Source organism: Nansenia antarctica (assembly GCF_963989245.1).
Source record: "Nansenia antarctica genome assembly, chromosome: 11".
Classification (NCBI taxonomy): domain Eukaryota; kingdom Metazoa; phylum Chordata; class Actinopteri; order Argentiniformes; family Microstomatidae; genus Nansenia; species Nansenia antarctica.
Genome location: NC_137681.1, coordinates 9,942,264 through 9,970,132, shown reverse-complemented (window position 1 = coordinate 9,970,132; position 27,869 = coordinate 9,942,264). Strand labels below are relative to the sequence as shown.

General features: G+C 49.7%; 1 protein-coding gene across 1 annotated transcript; it reads left to right on the top strand.

Moving 5' to 3' along the window:
- Positions 1-455: 455 nt before the first annotated feature.
- On the top strand, positions 456-17,596 carry zranb1a (zinc finger, RAN-binding domain containing 1a). Its single transcript, XM_080542216.1, has 10 exons — positions 456-677; positions 1,417-2,305; positions 6,980-7,167; positions 8,394-8,547; positions 9,595-9,666; positions 10,364-10,562; positions 11,128-11,248; positions 12,278-12,407; positions 15,559-15,788; positions 16,141-17,596. Exons 2-10 carry the CDS (start codon positions 1,483-1,485, stop codon positions 16,357-16,359), a joined length of 2,136 nt encoding a protein of 711 aa, XP_080398342.1. The 5' UTR covers positions 456-677; positions 1,417-1,482; the 3' UTR covers positions 16,360-17,596.
- Positions 17,597-27,869: the final 10,273 nt, after the last annotated feature.

The following is a 27,869-nucleotide window of genomic DNA, read 5'->3' as shown; positions in this document are numbered from 1 at the left end:
CATCAGTTCAGTCAGTGACGCCAAAAACATTAATCAACAAGATTATTCACACCATCAAAATACTGCAAGACAGTATTTAATACTAATATCACACAATTTAAATGGACGGGAACATGTTATAATGCAGCCAATGAGGGACACAACAGAACTGCCCAATCACCCTTCTCTGCAGAGCCAGATGATTCGTGACGTTACTTGGCTGCGTTCGTAAATTTGCTCTGGGAATCCGATCAGCACTCATGGAATGCCTCTCGCCCAATCAAATGACACGGTCTCTTCATAACGTTGAAGCCAGTGCGCGCTCCGGCGCTCTCAGCTCTCATTTACGAACGCAACACCCAGCCTTCGCGAAGCTCGCTGGTTTATTTTGCCTCTGCTACAACATTCATCTCTCCGTTGGCCGCCATTAAAAACACAACCAACCATGGAGTACAGGGGGGGGATTAACACTAACAACATGATTTAAATCAGAGAGGTGGACACTCTCTCATTTGCATCACAACACGGTGCGTTTCAGGAGTTTATTTGGATAAACTACACGATAAAAGAAGGGAAAACATGTGAAGAGAGGAGGGAGAAAGGCGAGAAAGAGACTGTGGATTCGGGATTCGGGAACCCTCGACGAGGGTTTGTTGTGGTTCCAGCAGCAGAGAGGAAAAGTACCAACACGGTCAAAGGTAAGAGCTTTCTTCATCTTCAACCAGCTTCAATTGGCCATGCAACACCATATCTAATAAGAACATTTGAATCTAATGAAAAGGTTGGGAGTATCCAAGTATATTAGCTCGCTAGGCTCGTTAGCCCTTTTATATCATTACATCAACTGTGTGTCTGCCCCCCCCCCCCTCTCTCTCTGACATCACCCGCTAGCATGTTAGCTTATCTGCAAGCTAACGTTGTTGTTCCCTTGTTAACTCTTTCGGTGGCCAGCATAGACAGTCATTTCCAAAGGGGTTGTTAATGTTAAAACATATTTACTTACTAGCCCGATCAGAAAACCTAAATCGATAGGTTGGTCTTAAGTCTACAAAAACAGGTTACCTTAGCTTAGCTTGTTATTGCCATTGGATTGGTCGTCAGCTAGCGTTGCTTGCTTGCTTAATGCTACCAGAGGCAACTTGCATTGGCCAGGTTAAACCAGGGCATGGTGCAGTATGGAAATAATAAGTTGGCTATCCAAACGATCCAGTCGTTGTTTAATACAGTTTAGGGAGCTTACATAGGTTAGGGAGTCCCCAAGAATGCCCAGTTGTTGCTGGTCAAAGAAAGTGCAATGTTTACTAGTTTGAAGTGTGGGTGTTCCCTTTTGCTTTTGGGTTTCAGGCATGTCTGGTGTAGCTTTGCAGAATACCTGTCCTGTATACAATTTATTTTAGTATCCTCTGAGACCCTCTGACATCTCTGTTTGGTTTTTAGGACCCCAGTCAGCTTCAACCTGATCTCCTTGGCAAGAGGAGCAGAAGTTTGCGGAACGCCTGATCCATGATGACCGAGGTCGGTGTGAAGTGGGCCTGTGACTATTGCACCTATGAAAACTGGCCGTCTGCGATCAAGTGCACCATGTGCCGTGCACAGAAGCCCAGTGGTCCAATCATCACTGAGGAGCCTTTTAAGAGCGGCCCCAGTCTAGAGCCCGGACCGGAGTGGGACCCCCCGAGCACAGAGGGCAGCAGCAGTCTCCTCATCTGCCCTGACTCCAGTGCCAGGCCCCGCGTTAAGACAGCCGGCACTGCTGAAACCAGCAGTAAGTGGTCATGTCAGATATGCACCTACCTGAACTGGCCCCGCGCCATCCGCTGCACTCAGTGTCTGTGTCAGCGCCAGAGGACCCACAGTCCCACAGAGTCCCCCCAGACCTCTGGCTCCAACGCAGGCTGCCACCCTTCCCCCCCACCGCCCGTGGACCCCTGTGAGGAGTACAACGACAGGAACAGACTCAACACCCGTGTGCAGCACTGGACATGCGCAGGGTGCACCTACCAGAACTATCCCAAGACCAGAAAGTGTGTGGTTTGCGACCACCCCAAACCCAATGAGGCTATTGAACTGGCTGAATCCGAGGACCCTTCCTCCATAATCAATGAACAGGACCGGGCCAGGTGGAGGGGGAGCTGCAGTGGAGGCCAGAGGAGGTCCCCACCACCCTCCAAGAGGGAGGCAGAGGTGAACATGGACTTCCAGAGGATTGAGCTGGCAGCTGGGGCAATGAGTAGCAAAGAGGAGCACGAGGTTGACTTCAAAAAGATGAAGCAGATTAAAAATCGAATGAGGAAAACAGACTGGTTGTTCCTCAATGCCTGTGCAGGTGAGTAGTTTTCAGAGGAAGTGTGTGTGTGTGTGTGTGTGTGTGTGTGTGTGTGTGTGTGTGTGTTTCATGCTGTTGGTGCGAATGAACAATGCACACTAGAGCAATCACCTATGCTTGTCCCTTGGACACTAGCCCAGAGTGAGAGTGAATTTATGACCTTTCGTTCCACCCTGTAATGATTCAACCTAGGCCTATCCAGTGAATTCCACTACACTAGAATACACATATTATGTGGTCAATGGTCTGAGCTCTCTCTCTCTGTGTGTGTGTGTGTGTGTGTGTGTCTCTAGTGTGTGAGTCCAGGAATACTTTGGCTGTTGTTCCTCTCTCTGTTTTGGATCTACCTGAACGTCCCTATAGTATATGTTCCACTGGTGAGAGGGCTCACTGTTCCTGTCCCTTTATTCCCCTGATAACAACACAGGCATTGTGAGGCTGGTCTTTATGGCTCTCCATGATGTCATGCACGGTGATGGCAGAGAGTGATGGTTCAGAGGCAATAGTTTGATTGTCTTTGTCCTGATAGCTGCTGTGTGGATTCAATTTCCTCCACATTCCTTTTGTTACTGGGTGTGCAGATGGCCTCAGTCTGTAAATGCATAGGTTTTGTAGCGCCGTATACCGACCACGTTTTGGTGTTGAAAGAAAACATTTCTGCTCTCGGCCAGCATTTTCTGTCCCCTTTGTCATCATTGTTTGGAGTACAATATTAGAAAGCTAGAATTGTGCTCTCTCTCTCTCTCTTTCTCTCTCTCATTCTCTCTGTGAGCAAGACTTTGCTTACAAACAAACAGTACCCTATGCCTATGCCTATGCTGAATGTACTTGAGAAACTTGTTCTGCAGGAGGAAGGCCTGTCTATCAGAAGAGTAATGAGTAAAAGAGTGGTGGAGAGGGGTAGAGGAGACTTTTCTGTTCAGTGACACTGACACGGCTGCTGTGTAGCAGCACTATGACCGCGCCATCGAAAAAACGAGTAAGTGCTTAGAATTTGATCCGGGTCCCATTGAACTCCAGAGTGTTTGTCCTTTGCTATGCTAAGAGTATCTCCCTGATAGTGGGAGAGTACTCCCTGGCCTGAGTGGATAAATGGCATGTCTGGTCAGGGAGTGACAGAGAGAGAGAGAGAGAGAGAGAGAGAGAGAGAGAGAGAGAGAGAGAGAGAGAGAGAGAGAGAGAGAGAGAGAGAGAGAGAGAGAGAGAGAGAGAGAGAGAGAGAGAGAGAGAGAGAGTGAGAGAGACTGCAGGTCTGGTAAGAGTCTCCCCTGGCTTCCAGTCAACACAACCTGTATACAGTGGTAGCTACTAGCCCGTGCTTAGGCCTATCTGCTGAGCCAAGCACCCGGCAGTAAAAATAGCCTTGGAGGGAGAAAAAAAACAAAAAAGTAGCCTTGACATGAGCACCCAGGCAAAGAAAATAAACATGAACACGACACATGACCACAGACACTGTCCTGACCTTCGCACTGATTTCCCTCCCCACGGTCTTACGTCCCCGTCTGGCTTTGGTGCGTGGCATTTAGGAATGGAGTCAGTATTGTGTCATATCGGTAGAGGGGCCCCTAGCTTATGCCTAGAATTGCCTCTCACAACTTGTTCAACTTTACAGATCATTAGCTGCCTTTATGACTCGCTGATGAATATATATTAGACAAGCAGAAATGTAGACTGTGCCACGATGAGTAGGTAGGTTATGTGCAAAGACAGATTGCATCTCATGGTGAGATCCAAACAGAATGAAATACAGTGTTTCCTCCAGGAATTTTTACAATGGTGGCGGGTAGTGCTGACCGAGCGAGCACAGCGCGCTCGCGAATTTTCGCGTGCACGCGCACGCGCGCTCAAAACAACGACGCAATTTCAGCCAAAACTCGAGGATGGATGGCCCAAAAAAATTAAATGTTTTCCTGTACTTCTCCCGTGTGTCTCTTATTGTCTGTGTCTGCATGTTTTTCCAGCATGTAATTCCGTTGTCAATAAAAACAAAAACACTGATCTGACGGTTTTTTTCACAACGTTATTACTTGTCACTTTAAGCCCAGGAGGGAGTTAGCGATTAGCGATGTTTAGCTTAGCTTAGTTTAACAGAAGTATCTTCACTTTTAACATGACTTCCCGTGGTCGTAGAGGGCTGGTCGACGGCTTAAAATGACCGTGTAGACCGTGTAGACCTTATCCAGCTATAGTCTTGTGTTTCTACCCCGGGCATAGCCGGTGTTATTCACGGACAAACACTCCTGTTAGAGTGGTTCTAGTACACTGGACATAGGTAACACATAGAGAGGCTTCTCCTCTCTCTCTCCATCCTACACTACACTACACTACGCATCCTATACTACACTACACTACGCTAGCTCGCGGTGTTCGGGTGACAGCCAGGGCGCGTTCGTAAATACGCTCTGGAAATCTGATCAGCACTCACGGAATGCCTCTTGTCCAATCAAATGACTTGGTCCCTTTATGACGTTGAACCCAGTGTGCGCTCCGGGGCTCTCAGAGCGAATTTACGAACGCAGCCTCAAGTTCAATACTCGCGACACACACGGACTGGTCCAGTTTCAGCGCTTGTGGGTGTGTCTAGCGCTGTGAAGGTCTGAAAAGCGGCCTAAATCTTTTTTTTTTTTTTTGGTTGAGAAATCTGAATGGTGGCGGAGGAAATTCCATCGTGGCGGACCGCCACGATGAAATGCATGTAGAGGAAACACTGAAATAGGCCTAAAACAGATGCGGGTATAATGGTGTTGGACATCAACATTGAGACCGGAGATGTTTCCCTGCAGTTGTACAGTCAGGAGGAGTATATTAGAACTCTCCTTGATGATGTATCCTTCATGCAGGAAGTGACTGAGCCGAGCAGCACATTCTGAGTAGTCTGAGTGAGCACTTCCTCAGATCTCTGGCTTTCATCTCATTTGGCAAGAGCGACCTTTCCCACTTGATGTTGTTTCAGTTCTGGTTATTATGTACAAAACTCAGATGATCCCATTCATTTGAGTTTTCCGCAGACGGAAACAGACAATGTTTGTGTAATATTGTTCTTTTGTTTCAGTAAGCCAACACTGCTGCTTTTGCCTGCAACTCAAGTCTTCCTGTTGCAAGAATATATGACCCTATAAAAACGACAACACTATGGTGTTGATTTGAACCAAGGTGCAAACATGCTATGCAATGCAAACTTCTGAATACTCTGTTACTCCTGAGTACTGTTTGTACTGAATAAATTAGACAAGTTATTAAGTTTATTATTATTTGTTAAAACTCAACCATGTCCTAAGTGTCTGCACTTCATGTTCATGAGCTATTCTCTCCATGGTATTATCTTTCCCCCCTTTACTCAAAATCCCCCCAAAAAACATTTCTAGAAGAGCACACACTCCTATCGATCTGGCCTCTTGATGGAGAGAGATTGTTTGCGAACTGTCACAATGCATTAGTAATCGGAGACATGACACGCTCCCACGTTCCAGACCAGGAGCTGTCAAGGTAACACACTGCTCTCCTTGCCAAAGAATGTCCTCACAAGGGGAGTCTGTTAAAATTAGCTAGCGCTTCCGGGGTCACTGCTGCTCTAGTTAACTTCTTCTCCTCGTTTCAGCCACAACAGATGTTGAGACTACCAGGGTGGGGGGGGGGGGGGGGAGAGTTGGTTGGTATGCTAGGCGTAGGCCAAGCTAACTAATGTGTACACAGTGTCCTCCGCCTGGTCTCGCTCCAAAACAACTACCATGTCAAGAGCTCAAGTTTCCCTAGCTGTAAACTGTGCTCCGTGGTCGTTTCACCTTCAGGTCAGCCAGAGTGTCCACTACTGGGGGAAAACTAGGCTGTGTGGTCAGTTATGGTCAACTTTAAGTAGGCCTAACGATGGTCAAGGGTTAAGATTCCACTCTCTCGATGAGCCTCATTCCTTGACTGTGGTTGGGAATCGTTTCACTTCAGGTCAGCCAGACCGGCCTCTACTACAAATCTAAATGATGCTCTGACCTCAGGAGAGGTTAGATTCCACTTCCCCCCACAGGCCTTGTCATGTTCAGCTCTTTAACGTCGATTGACTCGCTAAGACCCAGCTATGTAAATGAGCCCCAGATTCCCGCCTGTAGGCAAATTACAATTAATTGGTAGTGACTGGGAACAGTCTGAATTCGGCCTTGATGGACGGTGCTGTACAGCCTTTTTTAATGAACATGACAGGTTGTCAATTACATCTTGCGTTTCATTACCGCGGCGACATTTCTCTGGAGTCGCTCCAAAGCTCTAATCCAGTCAAGCTAGCTAGCACGCACATATTTCAAGTGCTCGGTTTCTGTCCTGCAGTGTCGATGCACACACCTGCCATAGGGGATGCACTTAAAAGTACACTGAGGCCTGGCCTTGTACACAAAGTGTTGAGTTCTTACAATGGCGAGGCTTGACACTGACAGCAGTGGATGTTCACTGTCAGGTGTGTTTCACAGTGAATAGCTACTAGCAGGGAGAGATGGCAGATCCCCCGAGTAGGGAACTCATTGTGTTTGGATCGCCACAGGGTGTATAACTCCAAACACGGCCTATATTTAATCTTGACAGGGTCTCAGATATGCAAGTGCTCCGTGTGAATAGAGAATGAGTTTCCTCCACCAACTCTCTCTCTCTCTCCTCCTGGCCCCTCCCTCTCTCCCTCCCTCTCTCCCCCAGGCGTGGTGGAGGGGGACCTGGCCGCCGTAGAGGCCTACAAGTCTTCCGGCGGCGACATCGCCCGGCAGCTCACGGCAGAAGAGGTCCGTCTCCTGAACCGCGTGTCGGCGTTCGACGACGGCTTCACCCTGGTCCATCTGGCCATCCGCTTCCAGAGGCAGGACATGCTGGCCATCCTCCTGACTGAGGTAAGCTACCAGGGGGGGAGGGGACGGATGGGGGGGAGACACTTTCACCACGCTGGCTGGAGGGGGGAGGGGATTAAGAGGCGTCAAATCTCAAATGCGCAGCGGCCATATAATATCCGGTAATACCATCTCCTATGATTAAGCGAAGCCATGAATATACTCTTGAGGGGATTTAACAGACAGCTCATTCATCCCCCTCTTCCCCCCCACACCCCCCTTCTGATAGTTCATATCAGCAGAATAGGGAAGAAGGCAGGGCAGGCTGGAGGAAATAAAGATGTATTGGTGTGTTATGTAGAGAGAAAGTCATGTTTATTCACTGAGAAAGAATATCGCTGATTCGTTGAGCTTCTTTTGGGGTGCATCAGGCTGCACTACCGAATGAAGTTAGCGAACGCTCACCATACTCTCCCGTCCTGATGATGATGATGATGATGTGCGTGAACCCAGTCGCTCCAAGGTGTCCTAAATCTATTATGCAATGAATACCCTGATCTGTTTGGACTTCTCTATCATATTAAAGGCGTCGGGGGCAATATAGACTCTGACCGTAATTGCAGTGGAAGTGTACTTTGAGGATTAGGTTGGAGGATTACACAGGGCTGCAGGCCGGCCATTGGCCCTCCGTGGGCGTGGTGCCATGGAGCTCATGTGAGCCGGTGGCACGCCGGCCCTGGCGGTGATTATCGGACGCACGGAAGGCCACACAATGACACAAGTGATTTTGCCAGGGCAGGGAGGGGCTGTTTACACCCATGCTCCAGCGATAGCCCTTCGATTGCCACTATGATTGTATTCATCGGGTCGGGGCAGTTTTGACATTCAGAATAGGCTACTCCTATGAGGCTAACCGTCGTATTTTTTTTTGCAGTTTTTTTTTGCCCGCACAGAAAATAGTGCCTCTGTTCCAGATGGCCCTCGTGATATTTTCAACAACAATAACCATGTCAACACACTTCATAAACCAATTATCTTTGTTTGACCTTTAAAACAACCCGATCTAGGCTGGTCTCATAAGAGACACTGATGGAAGAAAAAAATCAACCTAAAGACGGATCTGTGGGTTCGCACGCTGGAAAGATTGACCTAAAACATTTCAGAGTAGACGCACGGAAACAGATCGGCAGCAGCGTCGTAGTATTGCTCCAGGAGAGGAGATCCGTCTGAGAGTGTGTCCCGTTAATGAATGTACCCGCCCCTCCCCGCCCCCCCCTCCGACCCTCCAGGTGAGCCAGCAGGCAGCCAAGTGCATCCCGGCCATGGTGTGCCCCGAGCTGACGGAACAGATCCGCCGGGAGATCGCAGCCTCCCTCCACCAGCGCAAGGGAGACTTCTCCTGCTACTTCCTGACCGACCTGGTCACCTTCACTCTGCCAGCAGGTGACACCTCACACACCCACTCCACCACGCCACTCCCCACCCGCCTGCTTTTACAGCGCCCTCAGTGATCATGAACGATGAACGTGAATGCGCTCCAGTCACTTGTGTATTTGGAGCGTACTATCACCACCACGCAGAGAGAACAGCCCCGGATGCTTCAATGCAGTGGCTTTGCTCTGATGTGTTGAAACGCTTGAGAAATAGGCCTGCATTTGAAATGCTTTGAAATACGTACCTACAACAATAGGATTGTCTTTTCTTGTTTAAATATGTTTTTAGGGCATTTCTGCTTAATTGGCACAGAGACAGTAGAGATTGACAGGAAGGATGGGTGAGAGAGAGTGGGGGGGATGACATGCAGGATAGGTTGACGGCCGGAATGGAACCAGGGACCCAGCGATGACATGGCATGCGCCCTTAGTGTGCTACTCCACTTACGTGTCCTCTTTATTATTTAATGTTTTACCGGAAACAGGAAGAATGTAGGCGAGGCTTGTAGTGCAGCTCCTGTAGTTTTGGAGAGAGGGTAGGGTGTTTGCCCTAGCATAATATTTGCATTGAGTTGTGCACTTCAACATAGAGTTCCCAGTTGTAGATTCTGTTTCAGAGCAGCCGCGGGTCTCGGGAGGAAATATTACTCAGGGTTCATCGGAAGATTTGAATGTTTTCTGTTATGCCAAGTATTTCTGTGCAGGCAGAACTTGGCCCCAGGCCACCACAAGGGCGCTCTCTTAGACAAAGTCGGTGCATTCACCATTGAGCCAGAGAATGGCCACCAGTGTTCTGTGTACACTGTTCAGTATGCACAAAAACACAGCTACTGCAAAGAGTTCATGTTTACATTCTGCCATTGACAGTGTGTTGACATTTGAATGGAATGGCATTTTGAAAAAAGCATGTGTTTCCTCAATGTATTTCCCCTATCTTCACTGTGCTAGTTATTAGTGCCGGTGGTCTGTGCAGCCTTTGGACACGATACAAGTTAATTTGTACTTCTTTTTGTTTTGTTCGCTTCTTGTAATTCTGTGATGTCATGTATATTCGCAGACATAGAAGACTTGCCCCCTGCAGTCCAAGAGAAGCTGTTCGACGAGGTCTTGGATCGGGACGTACAAAAAGGTTAAGATCTTGAAACACGACGCTCTGAGTTTCATGTTCACTCCCTATGTGCATGTTCATCATACAGCTTTAAGGCCTGCGTAGATCCTGGATACGGATTCACCACGAGAATCAGATATGTGTTAGATCTCTGTCTGTGTGCGTGCGTGCGTGCGTGTGAGATGAGCCGTATGAAGTGAAGTAAGAGCCCTCCTCCTCTAGTACCCACAAGCTGCTCCTGTCCCCAGCTACACCGCCTCACCTCACGGCAGCCTCTCACTCTAATTAGGCTAATTGATCTCTCTCATTTCCCTCCCACACACTTACCCAATGACACTCCCAATGACACTTACCCAATGACTCTCCTGGGACACACTGTGTGTGTGTGTGTGTGTGTGTGTGTGTGTGTGTGTGTGTGTGTGTGAGACTGTGTGCACGACTGTGTGCGTGTGTGTGTGTACATGAGCGTATATCTCCCCCCTTCACCATCTTTAACTAGCTGGTTGTTAGCATTGCAGATCTCGGGGGTGTCATGTGACCTATTTAAGCTGGTGTAATTGGGTTACAGGGGAGATGGCTGCTCCACTTGATTGTTGCCACGAGAGAATGAGAGTAGCATGAATAAAGTCATTGAGCGGTGTTGCCGTGTCCTCTTTCTCTCCTCTTGTGTGTGCGTGTACGTGCGTGTGCGTGTGTGTGTACGTGTGTGCGTGCGCAGAGCTGGAGGAGGAGTCTCCCATCATCAACTGGTCTCTGGAGCTGGGCACCCGCCTGGACAGCCGGCTGTACGCCCTGTGGAACCGCACGGCCGGGGACTGCCTGCTGGACTCTGTGCTGCAGGCCACCTGGGGCATCTACGACAAGGACTCCGTCCTCCGCAAGACCCTCCACGACAGCCTGCACGACTGCTCCCACTGGTGAGCCACTGCCGAGCCCTCGTTATTGGCAGGACTGTGGATTACCACTGCTATTGTAGCCTTGAAAAGGCCCTGTCAGTCCCAGTCCCCCCGCCGCCCCTCCCTCCCCCCCCCCCCCCCCCGGGCCGCTGTATTGTACATGACTCACTCTGTGTGGGCCTGACATGGGTAATTGTCAGCATAACAAACAGCTAATTATGCCTCCCCAATCGGTGAAACTAAAATGAATGCCGCACAGTTTTGTGTACAATATGTCAGATAATTAGGTCCCAAACAAATGAATGTCAGCCGCAATAATGCGATGTTATGTAAGCGTTGAGATGGAGACACATGCGGCGGGGGACTCGATAACAAAACACTCAACGACCGAACTGACGGCCATTGTAGCTCCCATCGCTTATGTCCCTGTCGTCTAGTACAATGGACGAGCCGCTGTGGGTCCCGTGTGCACGGGTGCAGGTCGTGTTACGTGCAGGCGGACTGACGTGTGTGTGTGTGTGTGTGTGTGTGTGTGTGTGTGTGTGTGTGTGTGTGTGTGTGTGTGTGTGTGTGTGTGTGGTTTCAGGTTCTACACGCGGTGGAAGGAGTGGGAGTCGTGGTACTCCCAGAGCTTCGGGCTGCACTTCTCCCTGAGAGAGGAGCAGTGGCAGGAGGACTGGGCCTTCATCCTGTCCCTGGCCAGTCAGGTAGGCTGCTGCTGCCGCTACACCACCATCATCATCATCATCATCATCATCATCATCATCACCACCACTACTATCACAAAAACCACCATCACTACTATCACCAAAACTAACACTACCATCACAAAAACCATCACCACCACCACCAAAACCATCACCACCAAAACCCCCACCAAGACCACCACCACTACTATCACCAAGACCACCACCACTACTATCACCAAAACCTCCACCACTACTATCACTAAGACCACCATCACCACTATCACCAAAACCACCACCACTAATATCACCAAGACCACCACCACTACTATCACCAAGACCACCACCACTACTATCACCAAGACCTCCACCACTACTATCACTAAGACCACCATCACCACTATCACCAAAATCACCAAAATCACCACCACTACCATCACCAAAACCACCACCATCATCACCACTATCACCAAAATCACCACCACTACCATCACCAAAACCACCACCATCATCACTACCGTCCACAATCCTCCACCCTTTTCCTGACATGGTCACTTGTGTCCTCTCCTCCACTGGGCCGGCCATGGACCGGTGGAAGAGATATGGTAGAAACCAACATCGTAGGCTTATCCATCCATGCGGGGGAAGTGCTCACTCCTCCCCCGAACACGCTGTCGTCCTTCAACCTGACAACATGTGACCTTGCCATGACAGTCCTGTAGACGTGGAGCCACTAGACAGGCTACTGCCATTACTATTCAGAGCATTGGCCATCCTACTCAGTGAAGGAGGTTGTCATGGGATCAGACCTGCCTTCCTTACCATGTCTCTTAGGACTATGATGAAATCCCCCCCCCTTTTTTAATGAAAGGTTTTGATGTGATATACATGTTTATCCAAGAGGGGGTTATGGCTGCAATAGCCAGGGATTTGTGGTTTAGTTTTTCAAGTCAAGAGTTCAGAGACGACGGTAAATCAAGTTGAAATAACACTTTAACGGTCTTCTTCATCTGATTTCGATTGTCTTGTTTTCTCCCCGCTCCCCCACAGCCTGGAGCCAGCCTGGAGCAGACTCACATTTTCGTTCTCGCACACATTCTTCGTAGGCCGATCATAGTCTACGGAGTGAAGTATTACAAGAGTTTCCGCGGGGAAACGCTCGGCTACACCCGTTTTCAAGGTGAGCACCGGACCACGCGACGTTCCGAGTCGACGTAAGCAGAATAGTTTATGGATGTATGCATGCAGGGTTCCTCACGGGTCCTTGAAATCCTTGAATGTTTGTGAATTTGAGAAAGAAATCATCAAGGTCTTAAAGGTTTTTGAAAATAGACATGGGTAATTGAAAGTGCTTGAATTCCCCTCTCTCTCTCTCTCTAAAAAAAAATATTCAAAAATAATGTTTTACTTGGCTCATCAACTAGTTCTGTCTCAAACTATGCCATGTTGGGTCCTTGAATTTGAGGGAATTGAGTCTTGAAAGGTGCTTGAATTTGATGTTTCAGAAGGTGTGGGAACCCTGTGGATGGGTGGGTGGACAGTCCATGTTTAGGTCTCTGCCCATAGCTGTTAGGGATCGCTTCATAGGAAGCCAGGGCCAGTCTCTGGACCCAGACCTGTAAAAGCTATTAATTTCACCTTAGAGTGGGTGATAGGATTTTAACAAGTTGCACCTGGACTGTGTGTGTGTGTGTGTGTGTGTGTGTGTGTGTGTGTGTGTGTGTGTTTCTGAGTAACCTGCGGTCCCTGAGACTGCCCACCCCCCTCCTCCCCCATGTATGAAGCCTATTGGGAACACATGAGTCCATACCACAGTTTAATGTGAAAGCTAGGGGCCCCTGGGCGGGGTTACATAACATAACCGCGCTGCAACATTGAATATGTATTTAGGCTATTCTGAATAGCCTAAATACATATTCAATGGAACGTTCATTGGGAGCTTGATTGTTATGGATTAAGGGGGTCTGGTTCAGATCGACATGGGGAATGCCTGCGTTGGCTGAATAATTCAGCCAACGCAGGCATTCCCCATGTCGATCTGAACCAGACCCCCTTAATCCATAACAATCAAGCTCCCAATGAACGTTCCATTAAGATAATTCATGGATAATTAGCAGGGCTCTACAGTGCGACCATTTCACTCGCATTTGCGACTAAAAATACATCTGTGCGACTAGAGAAATAAATTCACGAGCACACGTGCGAGTACAGATTTTTTTTTTTTTTTTTTTTTTTTTAAATTCTAAAAATAAATCTGCGCGAACCGTGTGGCCACATTTTAAGCCGTCAGCCAGCCCGCTACGACCACGGGAAGTCATGTTAAAAGTGAAGTTACTTCTGTTAAACTGGCGCTAAGCTAACATCGCTAATCGCTAACTCCCTCCTGGGCCTTAAAGAGACAAGCGCCCTTTTCTCATCTCAAGCTTCATTAGCTTCATTAGCTCACCACATCTACAGATTTGGTCCCACACACTCCAGATTTGAACCCAAGGTTACAACCAGGGTTAACTACCCAGGGTAGAAAGTAGAAAGCTCTCAGACCTTCAGAACCCATTGAAAGTAGTGGAGGTACTCCAGAAGTCCAAATGCATCTCTAATCCTAGGAAACCCTAGGAAGCAAGTTGCCTAATGGCATGAAAATGCAACATGTTGTACTTGAGTGTGGCAGAGAGGTGGGACCCCCGGGGATGGTGGTGTGCTAACAGCTAGCCGCCGCAGAGGCACCGTGCTGGGCTGGCCACCTCCACATGTCACCACCCTGGGCAGCATGGGGCTGGGGACTGGTCATCTGGATGTGGGGTAGTTTAATACCCCTAGATGTGGAGTTGTCTGGCCACCGTGTGTGACTGATGTAGCCTGACCCAGCAGCAGGGAGGTGGGCAGCATGGAGACAGACCTCTGCATGGCCTGGCTGGGCTGCTAGCTGACAGACCTAGCCCTAAAGCCTGGCTGGGCTGCTAGCTGCTAGCTGACAGGCATGACATGGATGAATGAATGAACATGCTGCTAACCAGGAGAACTTGACACAGCTAGTTACCATAATACAATGCCATCAACTCTGCGTCTAGTAGGGCTGTAGGCATGGGCCAATGTGTGATTTTGGTGCAAAAATTGCAAAATCACTAATAGAAATGTGTTATAATTACATTTTTCACTGTGCTCCTAAATTTCTTTGTGTGCCCCTAACATTTTTCATTTAGGAGCACATGTGCTCCTAGTGAAAAAGGTTAGCGTAGAGCCCTGATTAGGGGGGAGGGGTAAGGCCGCCATACTGAAGCAGTTGAAATCAGATGTGTTTAGAGAAATCCGGTCAAAAGTCAATGTGCTATATTGAGCTGAGAGCAGGGCTGGTGAGTGGAGTGGAGAAGGGGAGGAGAGGAGAGGAGTGAAGAGGGGAGGGGAGGGGAGGGGAGGAGAGGGGAGGGAAAGGAAAGGAGAGGAGGGGAGAGGGGAGGGGAGGAGTCTGCTGCTGTGGTGACTGGGCCCCAGGAGTCTGCTATAGTGACTCTGCCCCCCCACCCCACCCCACCCCCCCCCTGCCTCCATGGCACATTTAACAGGCAGAGTGATTTGTAGCGTGCTGCTGGCCCAGGGCAGGATGTGGGCCCAGTAGCGGAGCTCCACGGGGAGGCCCGGGGCTCATGAAAACCAGGGCACCCAGGGAGCACAGCACAGAACCAGTCCAGCCCAGCACAGCACAGGCCTGCTCACTGCTCACAATGGGCCGGTTGTTCAATACCCCAGACCCCCCCCCACCCCCCCGGCCCTGGGGTAAGGCCACTAGTGCACAGTCAGAAAGTAAAATTGTGCCTCGCCTCATTCAGTGATCACACACACGGTGTGAGTTGAGGCAGAAATGGTGTTTCCCTAGAGGAGGTCCGGTCTGGAACCAGGCGCTGTGTCACGGCATGCGTGTTGTTGCAGCCATAGGACATCACACTCATAACACTCACCCACCCAGGAATGTTGATCTGAATGTCAGTGTCCGTTCTATGAACTCTTATTTTCTATGGCAAACAGCGTTCCACCTTATTAACGTGTGTGTGTGTGTGTGTGTGTGTCCGTGTGTGTGTGTCTGTCTCTCTCTGTGTGTGTGTGTGTGTGTGTGTGTATGTATGTATGTGTCTCTGTGTGTGTGTGTGTGTCTCTGTCTCTGTGTGTGTGTCTGTCTGTGTGTGTCTGTCTGTCTGTCTCTGTGTGTGTGTGTCTCTCGCTCTCTGTGTGTGTGTGTGTGTGTGTGTGTGTCTCTCTCGGTCTCTGTGTGTGTGTCTGTGTGTGTCTCTCTCTCTCTGTGTGTGTGTGTGTGTGTTTGGCTGCCTGCCTGCCTGTAGGTGTGTATCTGCCTCTTCTGTGGGAGCAGAGCTTCTGCTGGAAGAGCCCTATCGCCCTGGGCTACACGCGGGGGCACTTCTCTGCGCTGGTTGCCATGGAGAACGACGGCTACGACAACCGCGGCGCAGGCGCCAACCTCAACACTGACGACGACGTCACGGTCACCTTCCTGCCGTTGGTGGACAGCGAGAGGAAACTGCTACACATACACTTTCTCTCTGCACAAGAGGTATTGTGTGTGTGTGTGTGTGTGTGTGTGGGTGGCCTATAGAAGTCCCAGATGGATGTGTGTCCCTCCTGTGAGGTTGAGAATGTGTTGGTGTGTGAGCGTGACTGTAGTAGGCGGTAGAGTCTGGTGACTGCTGCGGCTCGTGATGTCATGGTCTGTGTGCTGCACTGTGAATAACAAGAGACGTGCGACCCTGAGTAACGTCTGGTGGTCCCCCCCTCTACCCTCTCTCTTTCTCTCTCCATCCTTCCTCTCTCTCTCTCTCTCTCTCTCACTCCTGTTTCTCTCTCTCTCCATCCCTCCCATCTCTCTCTCCATCCCTCCCGTCTCTCTCTCTCTCTCTGTCTGTCAGATGGGGAACGAGGAGCAGCAGGAGAAGCTGTTGAGGGAGTGGCTGGACTGCTGCGTGACAGACGGAGGCATGCTGGCCGCCATGCAGAAGAGCTCCCGCCGCCGCAACCACCCCCTGGTCACCCAGATGGTGGAGAAGTGGCTGGACGGCTACCGCCAGATCCGCCCCTGCGCCTCGCTCTCTGACGGCGAGGAAGAGGAGGAGGACGAAGACGAGTGAGGGGGGGCGGGGGGTGACGAGGACAGAGACCAGGAGAGAGAGAGAGAGAGAGAGAGAGAGGGAGAGAGAGAGAGAGGCACCGCGCTGTGGGAGGCCACGACCGTGCCGTCACTCCACACCCACGGACAGCCCCTGTTGGCAGGAGACAGAAGCCCCTAAACGGGGGAGGGGGGGGGCCACCCCTTCATACGCCTCCTCACCTCAGAGAGCCACTGAGTCACTCTGCCATCTCAGCACTGAAGAGAGGAGGCCGGATCCCAAGGAATACACTCAACACCAAAACCATAACAACAACCAGGACAGCATCAGTCAGCATCCAGACAAAATGGAGGAGGAACTGACCGATCTTTAAAAAACTCCTGCTGCAAAAAAAAAGGAAAAAAAAAAAGTATTACCTTATTATTTCAAATAAAGGATTCTAGTTGGTTCATGTTAATCATCTTTTAAAAAAGATATTATTTTCTCCCCCCCCCCCCCCAAAGTGTAAATCTTTACCCCCCCCTCCTCCCCCATCATCGTAATAATAATGCATGTGATCTGTAAGTTACATAATAGGATAAAACATACCAGCATCAAAGACAGGAATCTTCACCGAGGCTCATGACGGACACCTGAGAAAGCACATTTTACTATTAGTTTTCCCCCCCACGCCCCCTCCCCGCCCTGTACCCCCAGACTTTGTATCAATTCAGTTATTATTGGAATAGTTGCCATGTCTCAGACCCCTAAAGCAGAGAAGAACCAGTATAGTTAGGAAGTTATTATATTTAAGGAAACTTAAAGCTGCACTCGTTAAGAAAAAAAAATCTATTTAGAGAAGAAATATGCCGGACAGAATTTGCTTAAAGCTAATGAGTTATCCCATGTGTGTATCTATAAGGTTAAAGAAGAGCATCTATTTTTCTTGATTGTTTATCCCGTTTTTTTTTGCAAGCCTTCTGCAAAATCCTTAAAAAAAAAAAAGTTGAATGGTATATTTATTTGTTTAGAGGAGCTAGTGTGCAGAGGCGCTAAATACTTTATTCTGCCCTGTTTTTGGAATTATTGTTTTTCTCTTTGTGTTTTTCTGTTTGACTATTCAATCTTGAAGAATTTTATGTTGCACAAAAATACATATACTTTCTGTGAGGAAAAAAAAACTGTACAAGTTTACTGACATTTTTTTTATGTGTGATTTTAGTACCTCATTTTGATGTTACAAGCGTGGGTGGTTGTTTCGGTGGGAACAGAGGAAAAGACAAACCAAACACTCGACTTCTTTCTAAGGAGAGCATTAACATTAAATAGACTCACTCATACCTTGTTGTTGTTGTCGGTGTATATGTTATTTTACCTCCACGAGTCTCTAGTCTGTGGGTTAGCTGTCGGTCAGAGACTCGTAGGACTGCACGACGTTGAATACATATCATAAATACAGTCCTCTGAATTTGTGTAAACAAACCTACTCCCATGGAAAGATGCAGAGCGTTCTCGTTAAACCATCTCTCCAGAGAAGGGCCCCTGGACGGAGGAGGAGGACTTCCAGGGGCCCTCTGTTGCCTGGCTAATTAGACACAATAGATAGAACAACACATGATCCAGGGCAGGGTGACAGTGGTTCACCCCACTGGTAGTGTCCTTGAGGGGGTAGATTCTCACATCCTTGCCCATGGGGGAATATGACACCAGCCTCACTCTCTCCTCAGCTGCTACTGGTCCCTCGAAGCTCCGGTTCCACTGGGGCTTACGCTCTCTCTCTCTCACACACACACACACACACAAGCAGTCTCCTTCATTGGTTGTGCTGGTGCATGATATCCCATTAGCCTTCTCTATCATTCAGTGGAGCTTTTAGTTAGAGACACCAGTAGGCTATTAACTTTCCATTCTAGATTCTTTTGACATATCTCGCCCTCGTGAGCAAGCTTATTTCTGCTTTAGACAAATATTACATAATTCCATACAAAAGTCAATGTAGGTATGCCAACATCATCAACCCATGTAAGTCCAGAAATCCATGGAGGTCTTTATAGAGTTGTTCTTTTCATAAATGAGCTGATCTATATCTGTCTGTGTGTACTGATAAGAACATTGATATCACTGAAAGCCCTGCAACACCCACCCTTCCTGTTTGGACTTGGGAGAATTGATATCAATTTCTGTCACATGCTGCCCCCTTGTGGCAGAAGCAGAACAGTAGTACCGGTACATGATACTGTCAGTTATAAGTAACTACAAATGTATCATCTCAAAGAATAAGGATAACATGATTGGTATGTTTTATACCCTCTGACATACTAGAAAGGGCAAGCATTTCTATTATAAATCATGTCACTCAGCCATCAAGCAATCACACAGTCTTATACACACATGCACACACACACACACACACACACACACAGACATTTTGATCTCAGAATTGTATCTTTTATTTGAACTGCACTGAATGCTAAATGTTCACCTTGTACAAGAAACAAATACAAATACTCACACTAAAAACAAAACATACTGCTGGCTGCCTCTTCTTTTGCTATTGTTGGGACACTAAGTAGGAGTTTTGCTATTGCTCTTACAGAGTACAGGACGCCCCAAAGAACCTGGCCTTCAATAGCACAAAGAAAATATAAGAAGGAGAGAGAGAGAGGGTGGATCACGTAGGACTATGGTTATAGGAACATTTAACTAGGCAATACAAATCTAACAGGACTCTGCAAAACTCTTTAAACACCAAAAACATGGGATGCGTCTTGTTATATAAAAATACCACAATGGAGGGGAGGAGGGAGAGAGAATATCCACACTACCCAGATTATTCTTGTTTTTCTTTCTCAAGACAATTTTTTGGGAAAAAACGATATCTGCAAAAAAGTGTTTTCCTGAGTCATTTAAGGAATGAAAGTTTGCTTTAACCCTTTCCTGCCCACAGAGAGGTGTGACGCGGGCGCCGCCTCAACCGCCTGAAGGTCCGAGAGTCACGAGGGGAGAGTCAGACGGCCTGTCCGTTCACCACCGGCCGCCAGGACTCACACCCAAATGTCCTTTTAGCCAACAGAGAAAACCAGAGACAGTGTCCTCTTGCAAACAGTGAGAAAAGTCACACACACATCATCTTTAGTGATTATAAACAATGTCCTCTTGACAGCTGCACGAAATGTCTCTTTTTTTTTTGTCTTTCTTTTTTTTTTTTTTGCCAATAAACAAAAAGCACATGACGTCCTCTTGTTGACAGTGAGACGTGGTGTCACACGGTGTCCCTTCCTCCAGCATACACACACACACCGCTATGGTCGAGACCATTGTCACTTTGAGGTTCAGAGAAATTCACTCCTCTGTCTCTGGGGCTTTATAATACGTCCAATGACCTCCGAGACAGGCGTGAAACGAATTACAATCAGACATTAAGGGCATGTGGTTTTTGAACACTGCCCTAGAATACTGGGAACAATATTGATTAGAACTGACTTGATATTACAGTTTCAGATTTGAGTTGGAACTGAAGTGTCGGGTTGTGTTTTCAGCCTCCTCAAAGCTGATGTTCTCTGAGTGTGTGTGTGTGTGTGTGTGTGTGAGTGGCCAACACTATCATTTTCCTTCATTCCATAGAAACCAGCTATGCTTTTTTTCCTTTGTTCTTGCAGATGTATTTATTTGGTCAGTGTTCAGCAAACACATGCCCTCGCTTGGTAATGCAACAACTTGTTGTCATTCTCCACCTTTCTGCTGTGTAAAAGCGCTCTCTGGTGGTGGGAATATGTAACTGACAACTGTGCCACAGGATCTTGGTGACAAGATTTGGTCAGGAAAGGGTTAAAGTTCCCCTCTATAGATTACCTTTACTGATAAGCAATCTTGTCTTTTCCTTTTTGTTTGATGAATGATAAATATATATAGTTTATAATCATTTTTAGTCTCATTTCTGCCTTTCACACTGAAGATCAAAAGAAAAATATTCTCTTTTGGGGCGTAATACAGTATGGACTGAGAGGAGACCTAACAACACACAAAGTTACATAAGATGGGGGCAGGGGGGGGGGCAGGGGTGGGGGTAGTGGGTTGGGGGGAGACTGGGGGAGGGGAAGAAGGGGGGGGGGGGGTAAGGTCCAGTAGCACATGATGCCAAAGGTTTCTCTTGTGTTCTCCCATTGGGTGTAAATCAAGGAAGCGGGCCTCCCCATGAGCTCTGAGGTGTGGGGCGGTGGCGGGACCGCGCGCCACGTCTCCCACGGTGCTAACACTGGACTCGTCCCAGACAACAACGAACAGGCTACTTCCCCAAAGAAGAAAAACAACAACAAAGAGTAGAGAGTTGGTACTGCGAACCCAAAGAGACAGAGAGAGTAAAAACGAAAAAACGTTAGAGTACAAATCCGTTCGGAAAACGCTTCACCGTTCCCCAGTGCTGAGTGGCAGCAGGCTGCGTTGTTCACTGTCCCTTGGTCCCAGTTGGTTTGTGGAGTCGGTGTGTCGGTTTGTGAAGTGGAATTGGTTGGTTTGTTTGAGTGTCGTTTTTTTTTTTGAGTGATGGTTTTTTTGAGTGTTGTTTTTTTTGAGTGTGACGTTTGCTTTTCCCTCTCTGATGCTATTGCTCGGTGAGGTGCTCTCTGGTCTCTCCATGTTTGGAGGGCTGGTTGGGCGAGGGGGCCTGGGAGGGGTGTGTACCAGAGGGCAGGGTGTGGGCGATGGGTACTCCCCCTGGCACCATGCCCGCCATCGCCCCCGGGAGGCCCCCTGGGGCCACGCCCACTATGCCCGGCGGGTACCTGGGGAGAGGAGGGTCAGAGGTCAGCTGAGGGGTCAACTGTGGACAGAGAGACAGAGAGACAGGTGGACGGACGGACAGAGAGACACAGAGACGGACAGACAGACAGAGAGACAGGCGGACAGGCGGATCTATACATCTGTATCTTTTACATCTGACTCCACTCCACAAATATGGGGGGGAACAAGGGGTCCTGCATACTAAACATTTGGTGTGACACATCTCTACATCCTGCACATGCTCATTACAGAAAAGAAACAGAAAACAAAAGTGTCTCGTCGTCTGAGGAGTTTGAAACAGGAGCGTGAACACCACCACCATCCATGCTAACTGTAACCCTCCAACCCTTACTTTAGGCTACTGCCCCTCTCTCTTGACCTCAGTGATGGGTTACTTAATATAGCCTAAAAAAGGGGGTGGGGGTGGGGGGGGTGTTTGGGGGGGAATTGGGAGCAGAGGTGATATACAGTAGCACACAGCAGCAGTCAGATGAGAGGTGAGGTCATCACAAGGTTGTGTACATCCAGGACCGGCAGAGAGGCGCTGGCACCGTGGATATCTAGAGTTCTGGAGGTATTTACCTGGTCCTGATTTAGGTATTAATTTTGTCTTGGGGGACACCGGTTGTTAGGGCCTGAAGAGTTTGGTTGACTTGGCTGTATGAGAGGAGCACATGGAGGTGGACAGACGGAGGTCAGCTGGAGGAAGGAGGAGATCTTAGCCTGACAACAGCTACTCTCTATGGGGGAGAGGAGGAGGGGAGGGGGGGGGGGGGAGGTCCACTACGAACATACTAGTGTACATACTAAATACATCACATTGTAATCTGAATTCAATGACTTTCTTATTTGTTTTTTTTCATCCAGAACTATCAGAAAATAGTTCAAAATCAAACATTCTGGGATCTATTTTGAGGTTATGCTGTGAGATAAATAACAAAAATGAAAACTAAAGAAAGGGGATGATTCAAGAAGGAGACAGACAGACAGACAGACAGACAGACAGTAGGGCAGTAGTGCTTCCTTGTCCTACCTGTAGGCGGCGCCGTTGAGCTCAGGGTGGACTCCTTGCTGGTCCATAACTGCCCACGGTGCCGTGGTGACAAAGAACTCCTTGTTGACGCAGTTTCTTAGGCTGTCAGGGATACGGCCTACGATGGTGGTGGTGGTGGGGGGGAGACACACACACACACACACACACACACACACACACACACACACACACACATACACACACAGGGAATAGAGGGCCAGTTACAATAGAGCACACATACACACACTAACCTGAATCAAAGCGCCACACACAACCACACACACAGACACACACACACCCACACACACACACACCCACACACACACACACACCCACACACACACACACACACACACACACACACACACACACACAGAAGCCATAACTTCTGGGGGGGATGAAAGACAAAGCCGGCTCTGCACTAATGAGTTCAGCCTGACAAACATATCTGGCTCGGCTACACAATCGCAAATTAACATCATTTAACAATGTGGATGTTATCTGGGAGCCCCTCCCCTGGGCTCTGGGGCTGCGTGCGACAGACAGGCTAATGATGACATCTATTAAGGCCCCCCAGATTTAATAACGGTTGCACAGGACCTATTGAAGTGGAAATGTGACATCTGGGGGAAGAAAGACGCTTATTAGAGATGGGGAGGGGGAGGGGGGGGGGGTGGCTGTGGGGAGACGACGGGGAATGGAGCTGTGTGATGACCTCTACAAAAAGGCCAGTTTAGGGACCCCTTGAAGTTGAATGTCCCCCAGAGGGAGGTGTGGTACTGTGACCTGAAGGGGGAGTGGGGGGGGGTTGTGTGGGGTGCTGTGGGGGTGTTGTGGGGGTGCTGTGTGGTTGTTGTGGGGGTGCTATGTGGGGTGTTGTGGGGGTGTTGTGGGGGTGTTGTGGTGGTGTGGGGCTGCTGTGTGGGTGCTGTGGGAGGGTGCAGCAGGGGGAGGGAGAGGGGAGGCGTACCGGTGATGGCTCTTCGGATCTCGGTGGCGGCCGCCTCTCTCATCTCCAGGGAGGCCTGTTCACTGTACCAGGCGGTGTGGGGCGTGCAGATCAGATTAGGAGCATCCTTCAGAGGTCCCTGGGCGAAACTGAGACACAGAGACAGAGAGAGAGAGAGAGAGAGGGAGGGGGAGGGAGAGAGAGAGAGAGAGGGAGGGAGAGAGAGAGGAAGGAGGAGGGAGAGGGAGAGGGAGGGGAGGGAGAGAGAGAGAGGAAGGAGGAGGGAGAGAGGAAGGAGGAGGGAGAGGGAGAGGGGGGGAGGGAGAGAGAGAGGGAGGGAGGGGGGGAGGGAGAGAAAGAGAGACGGAGGGAGAGGAAAGAGAGAGTGACACACAGAGATAAGGTGTGTGGCGAGAGGAGAGAGTAAACAAGTGTGAGAGGGAGAGGAGGGACGTGAAGAGATGAAAGAGAGAGAGAGAGAGAGAGAAAGAGAGAAACGACGAGAGAGCAAATGTCAGACTCCATCAGTCACGAGGGGCCAGTGGCCTTATCCTCTCTCCTCCCCCCGCAGCCTCACTAACAGACGCTGTGGCTTATCCACCCCCCCTTCCCCCTTACACTCCCCTGCTTCCCCCAGGTCTGTGGCCTGTGTGGAGAGAGAGAGAGAGAGAGAGAGAGAGAGAGAGAGAGAGAGAGAGAGAGCGAGAGCGAGCGTCAGTGATATGATTTGATTTAGTGCAGGATGCGGGGGCCCACCGGTTATGAAACGCTCCGGTGTTGACACAGCGGGTCAGCGGAGCATGATTGCTTCAGCGCCCCGGTTCAGCGACCGGGCCTCCATTTCAGACGCCCCTCTGTTCAACGTGAGCCCTGGCTCATAACTCCCTAACACCGCCCCCCCCCGCCACTCCTCCCCCAGCCCTGCCCCCCCCCCTCGCCCCGACGCGTGAACAACCACAACAACAACAACAATAACCACGAGAAACATCGAAAACACCGCTGAGAGGTCTCTTAAGGGGGAGGTAATACACCCGGGGTAAAAACCGGTAAACCGTGTGTGTCCGCCTGTTTGACCGGTTGAGAGATGGGGGTCAATTGCCTTCAACGGCGACCCCCACCCTCCATACCCCCCACCCCCCCCCAACGTCTACTGGGTAGAGTTTCCTGTGACATTCAAACCACCTCTCTGTGTTCCGTCTCTCCTTCCCCTCACAGCGCTGGAGGCCCCGTCAGCAGGTTCAGTGTCTATGTCCATGACTCACAGTCTGTCTGTCTGTCTGTCTGTCTGTCTGCCTGCCTGTCTGTCTGTCTGTCCACCTACCTGTTTGTCCATCTGTCTGTCTGCCTGCCTGTCTGTCCACCTACCTGTGTTTCTCCATCTGTCTTGTCTGTCTGTCTGTCTGCCTGCCTGCCTGTCATGCCTGTTAACCCGTCAGCAGGTTCAGTGTCTTTATCCGTGACTCATAGTATGTCTGTCTGTCTGTCTGCCTGTCTGCCTACCTGTGTTTGTCCATCTGTCTGTCTGTCTGTCTGTCTGTCTGTCTCTCTCTCTGCCTACCTGTGTTTGTCTGTCTGCCTGCCTGCCAGTCTGTCGGTCTGTCTGTCTGTCTGTCTGTCTGTCTGTCTGTCTGTCTGCCTGCCTGTCTGTCTGTCTGTCTGTCTGTCTGTCTGCCTGCCCACCCATCTGTCTGCCTGCCTGCCTGCCTGCCTGTCTGTCTGTCTGTCTGCCTGCCTGCCTGCCTGCCTGCCTGTCTGTCTGTCTGTCTGTCTGTCTGTCTGCCTGTCTCACCTGAAGGGTTCTGTCTCGTGGACGTCCAGCGCCGCCCCGCGTATCCTTCCCTCCTTCAGGGCCTGGGCCAGGGCCTTCTCATCCACCAGGCCCCCCCGCGCCGCGTTCACCAGGAAAGCCCCCTGCCGCATCTACAGGACACACACAGAGGGAGGGAGGGGGGTGGGGGGTGGGGGGGTGGAGGGAGTGAGATTACAGGCAGGAGAGGGGGGATACAAAGATCAAAGGATAGAGAGAGATGAGAAGGAGACAGAGAGATAGAGACAGGCATGGACTTGATCTGATCTGAGGAGGGGGAGCCCACTGATCTCAGATGTCTCCTTCTGCTTTTGAGGGTATTAATACGGAAGGCATAAAGACAGATGCTGGGAGGGAGGAAAGGCTCAAAAAATGTTTTTTTGTTGGGTTTCAAAATGGGTCTATTAAGGCATCTGGGCTGATAGCTGTCTGATCCCTGCCAGGGAACACTCCTCTATCTAAACCATGAGGGGGGGGAACCAAGGCTGGAGTAGAAAAAAAAATTAGTCTAGAGAGAAAAACAACAGCAAGATGGGGAGGGGAAAAAAATCTAATGGAATACGCCTGGAAGAACGTAATCCCTTAATCTTGACAAAAGATGGAATCCAGGGCATGAAAAAACTCTTATGCTGCCAGGCAATCTTTTATTAGGGCTGCCTTTTTTTTTTTTACACACACACACACACACACATACACACACACACACACACACACACACACACACACACACACACACACACACACACACACACGCACACACACACAAATAAAAAATGCTCTACTTAGAAGCTAAGACCTGCTGCCTGGTTGGTGGTTGGTGGGGGGGGGAGATGGAAGAGAAATGTACTCTTTCATTTTGGGCTGATAAGAGACAGCTGTGGATCTATGCTGGCAGAGCAAACAGGGGGAGATAACTAGGTTAAGATAGAGCCTCCTCTCCTTCACACACACCACACTTCACATCTGAGAGAGAGAGAGAGAGAGTGTCGGAGTCAATCTGAGAGAGAAAGAAAGAAAGAAAAAAAACCTGGCAGGGGGGGGGGGGAATAAAGAGAAATCGGTGGGTGCAATTCCCCTGCCGCCCTGCAAGGTGGCATAGTAGCCGGGGCCTGTGGGTATTGTTGACACAGAGTGGTGGTGGTTTGTGCTCTCCTACCGGGGAGCCTAGTGGATATATCTGCTGTAGCCGGGGGGCGGGGCTATCTGCAGAGGGGCGGGGCTATCTGCCGGGGGGCGGGGCTAATTGCGTTTGACAGAGCAGAGGGATGAACGTGTTCCCAGCTCTGCTGAGCTTAAGAAGGGAACAAACCTACAAGCCCAGGGATGCCAGCACTGGGGTGGCCGTGGGCGCCTGGAGGGAGATCTCCCAGAGATCTCCCAGACTCCCCTGCTCCTGAGGACAAGCCCTGCACCAGCCCTCTGGTGTCATCACTTAATCCACCAGGAGTGTGTGTGTGTGTGTGTGTGTGTGTGTGTGTGTGTGTGTGTCGAACCTGCCGGAAGGGAGAATGGTTCGTTGGGACGTCACACGGCCTTCTGAACGGTCAGATTGTGGCAGCTGTGTGTGTGTGTGTGTCTGTGTGTATACTGTCTATACTGTGACACAGTATTATTAATTGTGTGTGTGCGTGTGTGCGTGTACCTGTTTTTTCTTTTCATGATTAATAGTTTTTATTATTTGTGCGATAAACAAACAATGAACAGACATCCATCACAACCAACAGTTGTGTGTGAACCTGTTTGATGGTGAAGTCGTTGATGAGGTGGTGGTTGTGTTCGTTCAGGTTGCAGTGCAGACACACACAGTGTGTGTGAGTGAGTGTGTGTGTGTGTGTGTGTGTGTGTACCTGTTTGATGGTGAAGTCGTTGATGAGGTGGTGGTTGTGTTCGTTCAGGTTGCAGTGCAGGGACACACAGTCGCTCTGGTACAGCAGGTCCTGCAGGGTGTAGACGCGCTGCACGCCCAGGGAGCGCTCCAGGCCGTCCTGCAGGTACGGGTCGTAGAAGATCACGTTGAAGCCGAACACCTTGGCCCGCACGGCGACCGCCTGGCCCGAACGACCTGCACACACACACACACACACACACACACACACATTTATATTTATACAAATACGCCCAGAATAGAAAGGGAAAGAATGCAAGTCAGGAAACAGAAAGAATGATTCCATAAACACACACACACACACATGTAGAACAGTTGGTCGTACACTCATGTAGAGCACTGGGTCACACACACACACACACACACACACACACACACACACACACACACACGCACGCACGCACACAAACACACTTGTGTGTCTGCCACCTATTGACCCAAAGCATTTCAGCCACAGAGGGTTGTGTGATTGATCTCTGTCAGATTCTAGCTTCTAGCTGAGACAGTGAGTGAAGTCTTAATGTATCTCTCTCTCTCTCTCTCTCTCCCTCCCTCTCTCTTTCCCCCCCTCTCTCCCTCTCTCTCTCTCCCTCCCTCTCTCCCTCCATCTCTCTCCCTCCATCTCTCTCCATCCGTCTCTCTCTCAGTCGTGTGTTAGCGAGGTCTGTCTGCTCCACTCTGCTCCACAGCTGGTAGAGTCGCAGGGCTGGCGGGGGAGTGATGGACTGAGCCGTGCCTGCTGGTCCTCTGAAAGGAATCAATAAAATCCTTTACTCTCTCAAGGTCCACTCTGTGATGTACTGTAGCGCCGCGCCGCCCCTGCGCTGCCCGACTCCCCGACTCTCAGCTGTGAGGAAAGTCTATCCTCCAATCTATCAGACGCTCTCTCTCTCTCTCTCTCTCTCTCTCTCTCTCACTTTCTCTCTCTCACTCACTCGCCCCCGCGTATTGGAGAGAGAGAGACCCGGATCGTATCTAGCACTCGTATCTAGCTCGCTATCTCTCTCCCTCCCTCTCTCCCTCCCTCTCCCTCTCTCTCTCTCTCCCTCCCTCTCTCTCTCCCCCCTCTCTCTCTCCCTCTCTCCCCCCCCCCCCTCTC

Excerpts from the sequence above, each read along its gene's own strand:
- zranb1a (XM_080542216.1), top strand. The coding sequence starts at position 1,483 with ATGATGACCGAGGTCGGTGTGAAGTGGGCCTGTGACTATTGCACCTAT. Across the intron at positions 8,548-9,594 it reads CACCTTCACTCTGCCAGCAG|ACATAGAAGACTTGCCCCCT; the intron begins GTGACACCTCAC and ends GTATATTCGCAG. Across the intron at positions 10,563-11,127 it reads CTGCACGACTGCTCCCACTG|GTTCTACACGCGGTGGAAGG; the intron begins GTGAGCCACTGC and ends GTGTGGTTTCAG.